Genomic DNA, 12,389 nt, shown 5'->3' with positions numbered 1-12,389 from the left:
CCTCAGAAAAGGAGTGCAGTAGGTAGATTGCTGAGCCCGGAGGCAAGCAGCCCTGGGTTCAGATTTTGCCTTCTGGCACAGCCAAGACATGTAACCTTGGGCAGATCCTTGCTCTCTGCCTCAGTTATCTCAGATAGTGGTTAGCTATATCATTATGGGCAAAGCACTTCACCTTTAAGAGGTTCAGTTTCCTTACTTGTAAAATGGAGGAAAAATGGCAGTGAGTCCCTCCATTAATTTGTTGTTAGGAAAGAACTTTGCAAACCATAAAACATAATTTAAATGTCATTTCAGGAACTGTATGAAATAGTGCTCTAAGACCCAATTTTGAATATTATACTTAGGGAAGGCTTCACTCTACCACTTATACCTAACAGCAGCAGTAGCAGCAACATTATATATTAATAGCTAACTGTTACACAAAGTTCTTTAAAGTTTGCAAAGCATCTTACAAATATTATCTCATTTTATTTTCATAACAACCCTTGGAGCTAAAGACATGTCTTCATTTTAGGGATGAGAAAAACTGAAACAGAGAGATCTGTGGTCAGTAGGGCTACTCTGAAATGACCTGAAACTGAGTTTGGGTATAAATGGGTAGGAAAGGAAAGAAATTGGAACCTGTTGCTCTAGATACAAAGAAAGGCATGAGACATCTTGCCCTCAGGGAGCTCACAGTCTAATTGGGCAGACAACTTCCAGACAATTCTGAACAAACAAGAAACTGGAAATAATGGAGTGGGGGATTTGGGGGGCGGGAAGACTGCACTAGAGAAAGGCTTCTTATAGAAGATGGGAGGCAGAAAGGAGGAGAAGGGATTAATTCCAGGCATGGGAACAGCACCTGAAAATACCTGGAGCCCAGAGGTGGAGTGTTTTATTGAAGGAACAGTAAGGAGGTCAGTCAGTATCCCTGGGTTATACAGACACCAAGTAAAGTGTAAGAAGACTGGAAAGGTAGGAAAGGACCAGATTTTGAAGAGTTTTAATAGCTAAGCAAAAGAAAAATTACAAAAAATTCACCACCATATTAAATCATTCTAATAAAGAGAAATGCAGACAAAGTTAAGGTTTGACCTCACTCTTAGTACATTGGCAAGATAAGAAATGATGAAGTTGATGAACAAATGATGATAGTGTTGGAAGGGTTGATTTAGAAAAACAATCAGCAAATATTTATTATACATTATTAGTTTTAAGGAATTATACTGGGCACTGGGATATAAAGATGAAGATAGAAATATTCCCTAATCTCCAGGGGGTTTATATTCTAAGAGGCTAGATATGTGTCTGTGTATATCATGAATACAAAATAATTTCAAGTTAACAAGCATGTACCAAAGAAAGCATGTTTTTGCTTTAAATTATTTTTAATTTTAAAAATCGAATAATAAGCAGAAAATAACCAGTTGGTAATATCTTATTTTGTATGTATGCAATTACCTGTTTTACTTTAAAATTTATTTTTATGACATTTATCAAATTTCTGTATCTCTCTGAACAGTGACTTCAAATTTAATCCCTTTATTTCTCACTAGAGCCTAATAGGAACCAAAAGACAATTGCATAACTTAATTATATTTCTTTGTGGTTGTAGGTCCAGATGCAAGTCCATCCTACACTTGCATCAAATGAGGATGCTCTCCAGTATGTTGAAGAGTTAATTCTACAGCTGTTAAGTATGCTGTGCCAAGCTCAACCCCGAAGTGTTTTAGATGTTGAGGTATGATAATTTTTTGTGTGTGTGTGTGTGTGGGGGTGTTGTAATGTCATTGGGGCTTAGATAGACTTTTTTTGTTTTGTTTTTGTAAGGCAGTGGGGTTAAGTGGCTTGCCCAAGGTCACACACAGCTAGGTAATCATTAAGTGTCTGATGTCAAATTTGAACTCAGATCCTCCTGACTCCAGGCTAGTGCTCTATTCACTGTGCCACCTAGCAGCCCCCAAAATAAAGGATGGATCTATTTAACCTTTAGATTAGACAGATTTCTGATTTCTACAGAACCAATGAAGTATGCTACCCTCGTCCTGGTAGAGAAGTGATAAATTCAGAGTTAGAATATTCTGAGTCATGTATTTTTTTGGACATAATCAAAACAGGAATTTTGTTTGACAAATAATTGCATAATTGCTATAAGAGTTTTCATTTTCATTTTCATTTTTCATGTGGGGAGGGGAGGGGGACCATTGCATACATATGTTGATGCTTGTTCACTAAAATAAATTTTATTTTTAAAAAATACTTGTTGAAATATTATAAGCAAACTAGAAGATCAAGGAATAGTTTACCTGTCAGATCTTTGGAAAGGGAAGCCATATATGACCAAGGGAAAGATGGAGAACATCATTAAAAACAAACTACATAATTTTGATTCCATTAAATTAAAAGGCTTTTTCACAGGCAAAACCACTGTAACAAGATCAAAAGAAATGTAGTAAACTGGGAAACAATTTTTACAACTATCATGTCTTACAAAGGACTCATTTCTAAAATATACAAGAGAACAGAGTCAAATTTTATAAAACAAGCCATTCCCCAGTTGACAAATGGTCAAAGGATATGCAAAGGCAATCCATAGTCATATGAAAAATTGCTCTAAATCACTACTTATTAGAGAAATGCAAATTAACATCTCTGATGTACCACCTCATACCTCTCAGACTGGCCAATATGACCAGAAAGGACAACGATCAGTGTTGGAAGGGATATGGGAAATCTGAGACACTAATACATTGTTGGTAGAGCTGTGAACTCATCCAACCTTTCTGGAAAGCAATTTGGAATTATGCCCAAAGGGCAACAAAAATGTGCATACCCTTTGATCCAGCAATACCACTACTAGACCAATACCCTGAAGAGATTATGAAAAAGGGCAAAAACATCACTTGAACAAAAATATTCATAGCAGTCAAAAGAATTGGAAATCTAGTTAATGTCTATCAATTGGGGAATGGCTTAAGAAACTGGTATATGTATGTGATGGAACACTATTGTTCTATTAGAAATCAGGAGGGAATGGGAATTCAGGGAAGCCTGCAAGGATTTGCATGCACTGAAGCTGAGCAAGAGGGGCAGAACCAGAAGAACACTGTACACTCTAACAGCAACATGGGGGTGATTGATGACCAACCTTAATGAAATTGCTCATTCCATCAGTGCAACATTCAGGCACAATTTTGGGCGTATCTTCGATGGAGAATACCATCTGTATCCAGGGAAAGTATTGTGGAGTTTGAAAAAAGACCAAAGACTATTACCTTCAATTTAGGCGGGGGGGGGGGGGGTATCTTATTATGTGATTTTGCTATCTTATATTTTATTTTTCTTCCTTAAGGATATGATTTCTCTCTCATCACATTCAACTTAGATCCATGTATACCATGGAATCAATATAAAGACTAACAGACTGCCTTCTGTGGGGGGTATTGGGAGGGAAGTGAGATTAGGGAAAAAATTGTAAAATTAAAAATAAATAAAAATTTTAAAAATGCTTGTTGACCTAAGCTATTAAGCTTTTACTTGTCTGGTTCCATATTTTGTTTTTTAAGTAAATTGTTACTTAAATAGTAGCTTTGTGCTATGGTGCAAGTCCTAACTCTTATTGAATAGCTAGCATTACAAAATATTTTCTCTAGTGTAAAAAAAAAAAATCTGCCTTTGCATTTTTGTGACATGGCTCTCTCCTCTTTTTCCTCTACCTAATGGACTATTTCTTCTGTTTTCTATGCTCAAGTATCATCCATATCATTTCATGTAACTGAATATTCCTAGGTATTTCTGTTCTGGACCCTCTCAATTCTCTCAATAACTTCATTAGATTTCATGGGCTTTATTATCATTTCCATGCAAATGATTACAAGAGCACTCTTTCTAGATTTGTGAACTAATCATTCTACTTGGCTTGTTAGAAATTTGTTTTTGAAAAGCAAAATGATACAAAACGAAATGTACCCTTGAGGACTAGCTGAACTTTTAATGATATTATTTAATTTCAAAGTGATTTTCTATTTCCTATTTTCCAATAAATTTTACTTTTTTTGACTTGTTGACTACTTCAATTGGAAGATAGTTGGAATACACCTCAGCCATTCAGGATTAGAAGTGAAATTTCCCCCCAGTTCAAGAAGTTCTTTCTCATTTTTATCTGAACACTTCAAATTTAATCCCTTTATTTCTCATGTGAGCCTAATTGGAGCCAAAAGACAATTGAATAATTTAAATTTAACTAAAATGTCTTTAATTTTCCTCATATCAAATTTAAAAATTTTAGTCTTTGAATTTTAAAGCTTCAAGGGAACTTTGAGATCATCTAATCTAACCCTTTATTTTCTATAAGTTAGGAAACTAAACAGAATTTGGCTTCTTTCTCTTACAAATTCCATCTCCTCTAAACTGCCCATTATTATTAAAGATATAATCATCTTCCTGGATACCCAAGCTTGCAACCTTAGCGTCATCCCTCAGTCTTCACTTAAACTCACCCCACATTTCCAAGCTGTTGGAGATTTTGTTATTTGTTCATAGTAGACATCTTCTGTGAATATTTCCTCTTTTGTACTCACACATCTGCTACTTCAGTGTATGACACATCACCTCTCATCTGAATTCTTCCAGCATCTTCTATTTGGTCTCCCTTACAAAAGACCCTTCCTACTCCCATCTATCCTCTACTCAACTGCCAAAGGAATTCTCTTAAAGACTCCCCCTTCCTTTTTCAGCTTGTGCCTTTGAGTCCACTGTTCCTCCTGATCGGAATGCTCTCTTTCCTCATACCTGCTTTGTTGTTTCCTTCAGTGAAAGTATGAGTCCATCTTAAGCAGGTGACCTTTTTTTATCCTCCATCTAAATTATTCATATCTCACCCATATATAGTTATTTGCATGGTCTTTTTCTCTTTGGGTGTCTAGCACCTACTTGGTACTTTAATAGATACTTGTTAACCTGACTGACCCACCAATTCCTTTATTCAACTGAAACTTCCTGTCTCTTAACTTCACCCTTCCTAGTTTATGAGTTCTGACTTTCCTTTACCTTAAATCCCTCATCTTTCTTGCACTAGCTATTCTGTCTCTTTATGTTTGTTTGTTAAATTAAATCAAGTCTGCACCAACATCTTCTCTTGGGTACCCTGCCCCATATTCTTTTAGCCAGTCTTGTCCTGCCACATATTGTTCTCACCATCCTCTGCCTTCACTTTTGTTCCTGTACTGAGCTGAGTGACTCCAGATTGGTCATACAATTGCAACTGGGCCCCCACTGGGGCAGGGAAGTCCTTTTATACTTTTCCCAAGTGATTCACCATCAATCTTACCACACCTTTTCGATCTTTTCTTAGCTCCTCAAACCTCCCCTGACTCCCTACCACTCTCAGGTGAGATCATGCCTCATAAGATCTTTCCCTGAGAGTTCCTACATCACCCAAAAATTCTTCAATTATTATCTCCTACTTGAAGAAATCTTTCTCCTTGCCAAAGCAAATCTCTCTGCTTGTACAAGTAATACCATTCTGTTCTATTTTCTCCATCAGATGGCCACTTCAATCATCTCCACTGTTTTACTAATCTTCAGTCTTTCCCCTGCCTACTATCTTTTTTCCTGTTCTCAAAACAATTTTTAAGCCCATATTTATTCAGTATCATACTTCAACTGAAATTGCTCTCTCCAAAGTTCTTAGTGATTCTTTAATTGCCAGTTCTAATGCCCTTTTCTCAGACTTCTTTCTTCTTGACTTCTGCAGTCTTTGACATTTAAGCCTCTCTCTTCTCCTTGATAAACTCTTCTTCTCTCTAGATTTTTGTGATGCTGCTCTTTGCTGATTCTCTTCCTACCTATCTTCATTGAGATAGAACCTTCTAAGGCTATTTCTTAAACCTTTTCTCTATATGCAGTTTTGCTTGGTAATTTCTTCATTTCCTTTGGATTCAGTTATCATCTTGATCCACCTGCCCAAATTCACCATTTCCAAAACTAAACTCATTATCTCCCCTCACTTCCCTATTACTGTCAAGGTCTTCACCATCTTTCTAGTCACCTAGGAATTATCCTCAACTGTTCACTCTCTCTCACCTGCCTTAACCAATAAGTTGCCAATTTCTTTAGTTTCTTTCCTCTGCTATGCTACTACCCTGGGGCAGTCTCTTATCATCTCACAGCTGGATTAATGCAAAAATCTGCTTATTGGTTTCTTTGCCTCAAGTCTGTTCCACCCCCCAGTCCATCTTCCACTCAGTTATTTAAATGAATTCCCTAAAGCACCAGGAATGTGCCATACTACTCTCCCCTCCTCCCTAACCCCCATGCAGTAGACTCCAGTGGCTTCAATGGCTCCCTACCACCTACAGGGTCAAATATAAAATCACCATTAATAATCCACCTCCTTCCTCCATCCCCCCCACCCCAACCCCTATTTCTAGCTAGAAATAAAGAAAACCTCAAATCCTGCTTCAAAATTAGGTGTGGGACCCTTGGCGACTCACTTATTCTCTTGCCTATTCTTTCAACTGTAAAATGCCAATTCTTCCCAGGTGTGTGGTAAGACTCCAACAAGATAATATTTATAGAACACTTAGTCTGGCACATAGTAGACATACACATTTCCTCTCCTTTCCCCTTCTTTCTCCACTGTTTTTACAACTTACTCCTCTCCACGTAATCTTTGATCCATTGACCCTGAGTCAGTGTTGTTCCATCTCCTGACTGGAGAGTCTCAACAGGATCACCACCCCCTTCTTGTTGGTCAGTCTTTTTCTGTCATACCCCATTTGGGTTTTGTTGGGGGTTTTTTTGGTAAAGATATTGAAGTGGTTTTGCCATTTCCTTCTCCAGCTCATTTTACAGATAAAGAAACCAAGGCAAACAGAGTGAAATGATTTGCCCAGGGTCCCACAGGTAAGAAGTGTTTGAGGTCAGATTTGAACCCAAGAGGAGGAGTCTTCCCAACTTCAGGCCCACAGGTACTTAGTCAGTGCTTGATGATTGTCATTCCAAATCATCACATCCAACATTAACTATTGTCTTTGATTATCTTGCGAATTTGCTAAGTTAGAAGTGAAACCTTAAATTCTGATTTGCATTTCTCTTAATAATGATTAAGAGCAGTGAGCAATTTTTTTGAGTTTTGACATTTCCATTGGAGAGCAAAGTTTTTTTTCTAAGGAGAAAGTGTAGAAAACACAAACTATGATTGTGCTTTGTGAGCATAGCCAATACTTGATATGTATTTTGGGGTGAAGGAGAATTCATTAAATCAGCCTTCTCATTCCACTTTGCCTTTGCCATTCTGCCTGGTTCAGCTTCCAAGGAGCAAATTGCCCCTCTCAGGATAGGCTCATCACTACCAAACTCATGGCCAGGTTGTTTAACTCAAGCTTTAATTGACTGCCTTCCTCAGTCACACCTCCCCTTGGATTGGAGGGCTAGGGAGTGGTATACCAAATACCTGCCTTTTTAGAAGCAGAAACTGGACTCTGGATTGATTCAATCCGATTCTACTCTGCTGTTGGGCATAAATCAATGTCCCCCCCCTCTCTGGATTACACTTCAACCTTTGTGTGTCATCCCCCACCCTAATAGGTTGTAGGGCAGTGTCATCTTTCTTTTTATTCATTGTATCACCAGTGACACATAGGAATTCTTAAAAGTGGTGACTGGATTTTATTTGATAGATAGATGGATGAAATAGAACATTATGCAGGAAAAATCTTCCCCTGATTCAAAGAAATTTTGGAAAAACTCAATATAAATAATTAGACTTGATTTTAATTTTTAAAAGCACTTTTATTAACACAATCACTTAAGTTAATGAAATGTTGCTTCCTAGTGGTTTGTGCAGATGAGTAAATAAGAATGCTTTCTGATTAGCATATCATATAGGTTCATATCATAGGTTCATAGATTTAGAATTGGAAGGAATCCCCTGTTTTTATGAGCATGCAAAGAGCCAGAGAAGTCTGAGGTCACACAGAGCCTGAGCCAGGATTCTGGCTCCAGTCCTCTGAGAGCAAGTACGATATTCTTTCTCTTAAATACTACATGACTTACCTTGTAAATGGTCCTCTGCAAGGATCAGACCCAGCATGACTAAAAATAATTGCTTGCAATTGACTTGAATTAAATCTAAGTAATTAAAAACATTTTAAGAATTGCAAGCATTCTTATATATTATTTGAGCTATAGAGAAAAGGCTGGATAAACTAAAAACAATCCTACTGTTCAAGTATCACAGGTTCCAAATTAACGAAGACCAAATTAACAGTGGTTTGCTTATTGTCAATAGGAAATATTTCATCAATTTTTTTTGATTTGGGGTTCTGTTTTATTTAGTGTTATATCTGGTAGCTCAGATTTATATTATCTGAACCCTTCTGCCTTTTTTTATATCATTAATAACTGAGTTTATTTTGCTTAGGATTAAATCATCCCTTAACAAACCCACCTTCTAATTGCCCCCTTCCCTTTCTTCCTTTTCCCTCTTATTTCCTTGTGTTTCTTTTATTTATTTATTTGTTTGTTCTTATTTTGTACAAATGTTTTTTATACATTACTAAAATATTCTTGTTTAAGAGTAAACATAATACCCCTCCCCCCAAGAAAATATAGACCTGCATAAGTGATAAAGTAAAGGGGAGAGAAAAAATTAAAATAATAATAATAATAATAATAATAGTAGTAGTAGTAGTAGTAGTAGTAGTAGGTATGGCCAGGTGGTGCAATGGACAGAGCACTGGCCCTAGAACCAGGAGCACCCGAGCCCAAATCCAGCCCCAGACACCCAACAATCACCCTGCTGTGTGACCCCATGCAAGCCACCCCTACCCCATTGCCCTACTAAAACAAAACAAAACAAAAAAAAGACTCAAAATATGATAAAATAGTAATAATAATAATAGTAGGGGTGGCTGGGTGGCGGACAGAGCATTGGCCCTTGAGCCAGGAGCACCCAGGTCCAAATCTGGCCTCAGACACCCAACAATCACCCTGCTATGCAGCCCCAGGCAGGCCACCCAGTCCCATTTGCCCTGCAACACCCCCCAGTAAATAATAATAATAAAAAATGTGCTTCAGTCTGTGTTCCAACACCACCAGCTCTGTCGCAGGTGGATCATATTCTTTAGGATAAGTGCATCACAAAAGTTACTTCCATATTTTTCCACCCTTGCCATTGCTGATTGCAACTCCTCCATTCATACTTCTCTACAACCATGAACTATATTTTCTCTCCCTTCTCTCTGTCTCTGCTGTAGGGTAGTTGAGTGGTGCAGCAGACAGATCCCCAGCCCTGGGGCCAAGAGGCCCCAAGTCCCCCTACCACCCCTTAGACCCAGCTTCCACTTGGCCCTATGGTCCCGGACAGGCCATCCAATCCCAGCCCCTTGCAAGAAGTAAAAAAGAAAATGTGTTATATCTGACCACTCTCCCCCCATGGTCCATCCTCTCCTCCATCACTCACATCCCCCCTTCCCCCTTCCCCCTGCCCCCTCCCTTCTTACTCCAGATGTCTATACCCCGTTGAGTATATATGCTGTTTCCTCTCCTAGCCACCTCTGATGAGGGCAAAGATTCCCTCATTCCCCCTTGCCTTCCCCCCTTCCATATCATTGCAATAGTTCATTGTAATAAAGAAAAATCTTATTATATGAAATATCTTGGCCTATTCCCTCCTCTCCTTTTTCTTTCTCCCATTACATTTCCCTTTTATCTATTGACTTCATTTTTATACCACAATATGTCTTCAAATTCAGTTTTCTCCTTTGCTTCATCTATAAAAGCTCCTTCTACCTGCTCTGTTAACTGAGAAGGTTCATATGAGTATTATCAGTATCATTTTTCTATATACAGGAATACATGAAGTTCATCATCATTAAGTCCCTCATATTTTCTTCTTCTCCTCCACTCTCTATGCTTCACCTGAGTCCTGCATTTGAAGATCAAACCTTCTGTTCAGCTTTGGCCATTCCAACAGGAACATTTGAAATTCCCCTGGTTCATTGAAAGTCGTTTTCCCTGGAAGAGGATGTTCAGTTTTGCTGATTGATTCTTGGTTGCATTCTAAGCTCTTTTGCTTTCTGGTATATTATATTCCAAGCCCTACGAGCTTTCAATGTAGTTGCTGCTAAGTCCTGTGTGATCCTGACTGCAGCTCCACGATATTTGAGTTGTTAAATTATCTTTCCTAAATCTGTTTTGCATATCAGTTGTTTTTTTCAATGAGATGTTTCACAGTTAATTATAATTTTTCATTCTTTTGGTTTTGAAGTATTGACTCCTGATTTCTAATAAAATCAGCAATCTTCCTGAGTTCTATTCCTTGTCTGAAGGATTTGTTTTCCCCAGAGAGCTTCTTATCTCCTTTTCCATCTAGCCAATTCTGCTTTTTAAAGCATTCTTCTCCATAACTTTTTGAACTGTTTTATCCATTTGACCCATGCTGGTTTTTAACATATTATTTTCTTCAGCATTTTTTTTGGAGAATTGCCTCACTGGATCCCTCTGTGGTTCTGTCTTTCGAAAATGTAGTTAGAGTCCTTGGCTTATAATTTCTGCTCCAGAGCAACTGAGAGAAGGTCCTCTCCTGTCGCCATCTTGGCTCCACCCCCCCTTCTGCTTTTTAATTCATCCTATTTTTTTTAAATTACATTTCATAATGTAGTTTGGTAAATCTTTATGTAAGTAGAATGTTTTCTAGTTAATCTTTTTTATTAAAATGAATTTAAAAAACAAAAGAGTAAAAAAAAGAGTAAAAAAAACCATAAAAGAGTTTTAAAAAAGCCTACCTTATTGCAATACCTTGATAGTACCTTTTTGATGTACAGAGGTTGGGGTGTGTATAAAATTTTCTTTGATCCTCCTTTTTCATATTATTACATAATGCAGTTACATTTTATTTCTAATTTTATTAGCCTATCAGATCTTCATTTGTAATTGTAACAATCTTTAGCAATCTAAACTGATTTCTGCTTTTCATGACTTTCTCATTTGACTCTTTTAAGAATTCATCTAGGTATTTTCTTGTTATATATTGCTTCCCCAAGTCATCCTCTTACAACACTCATCATACTATCATTCCTTCAACTCATTCAAATTCAGTTAAGTGCCTATTATTTGAAGGCCAGATATTGTGTTTCCTCTAATTTCTTTTTCAGATCTTCTTTAGATTTTATCACAGTTGCATGGCTTCTCCCAGAATGCTGTTTTTAGAGTCATAACCTGGATTCAAATAGTGCCTCAGGTGCTTACTTATTTGACTTTGGACCCCCATGGGCTCCAGTCTTCTTTAAATCTGAAAAATGAGAGAATTGGACTTGGTGACCTGTCAGATTTCTTCCACTTTTAGATCTTTAATACCATGATTTTTTTCTTGTGCCCAAACAACCACACAGACACTTTTGAATGTGAGAGTGATATGTGTGTGAAGGAAAATAGAAGGAAGGAGGGAAAGAAAAGGAAGGTAGGGAGGGGGTTGAAGAAGAGAAAGAGAAGGGAAAAAAAGATTTTATGTGAAATTAGGAATTTCTGGAAATAGCTTTTTTTAAAAGTCAGCATGCTACTTCTAAAGCTATATTGCTTGTCTGTACTTCTCTGAGCATACTTTTATTCCTTTGAGTACATTTTTAATAACGTTTCAATGACTGTTTTTCGTTGTTTTCTCAATACTATTACTAGCTCCCTTCTACCCCAATCACTCCCCTCTCACAGCTAAAACTAAAGAAAAACTGCAATCTTTGTAATTAATAAATATAGTTAAAATAATATATCCACAGATACTACTCCATTAAGAGCTGGGAAGCATGCTTCATCATCAGTCCTCTGGAGTCATGGTTGTTCACTCCATTGATCAGCATTCAAAAGTTTTTCTTTGAATATTATTACATGGGTTGCTTTATTAGTGCTATTTCCTCTCTTTGCAGTTTTACAGTAACTTATAGTTTGTAAAAGCTTTTAAGAGGTTTCCAAAACCATTTTTAAAATCATTACTTATAGAACAATAAAATCTAATTTTAATCATAACCATGATTTGTTTAATCATTGCCTAGTTGAACAGCATCTCCTTAGCTTCCAGATTTTACTACAACAAAAAAGCTCCCATAAATATTTTTGTGCATAATGGCTGTTTTTCTTCTTTTTCTGATCCATTGAGTGGCTTAGAGTCAGTATTGTTGAGACAAAGGATGTCATCATCAAGCATGCTTCATGGTGTCATAGATATTGTGCTGGGTCTCAAGTCCAGAGGACTCACCTTCACCAGCTTCAGACACATTTTAGTTGTATGATCCTGGGGAAGTCACTTAAACCCGTTTGTCCCAGTTTCCTCATCATTAAAATGAGATGAAGAGGGGAATGGCAAACACTGAGTACCTTTGCAAAGAAATCTCTAAATGGGGTCATAAGGA

At 37.3% G+C, this 12,389-nt stretch overlaps 1 protein-coding gene across 2 annotated transcripts in view; it reads left to right on the top strand.

The window, feature by feature from the left end:
• The window catches only part of SOS1 (SOS Ras/Rac guanine nucleotide exchange factor 1), a 180,315-nt gene that overhangs the window by 72,018 nt on the left and 95,908 nt on the right, over positions 1-12,389 (top strand). For both annotated transcript variants that reach the window (XM_074204280.1, XM_074204271.1), the window contains exon 2: positions 1,598-1,723. In XM_074204280.1, the coding sequence (XP_074060381.1) occupies positions 1,598-1,723 (126 nt within the window). The remainder of the gene's footprint in view (positions 1-1,597; positions 1,724-12,389) is intronic.

Source organism: Macrotis lagotis, chromosome 1, assembly GCF_037893015.1.
Source record: "Macrotis lagotis isolate mMagLag1 chromosome 1, bilby.v1.9.chrom.fasta, whole genome shotgun sequence".
Taxonomy (NCBI): domain Eukaryota; kingdom Metazoa; phylum Chordata; class Mammalia; order Peramelemorphia; family Peramelidae; genus Macrotis; species Macrotis lagotis.
This window is presented reverse-complemented; position numbering and strand designations above follow the sequence as displayed.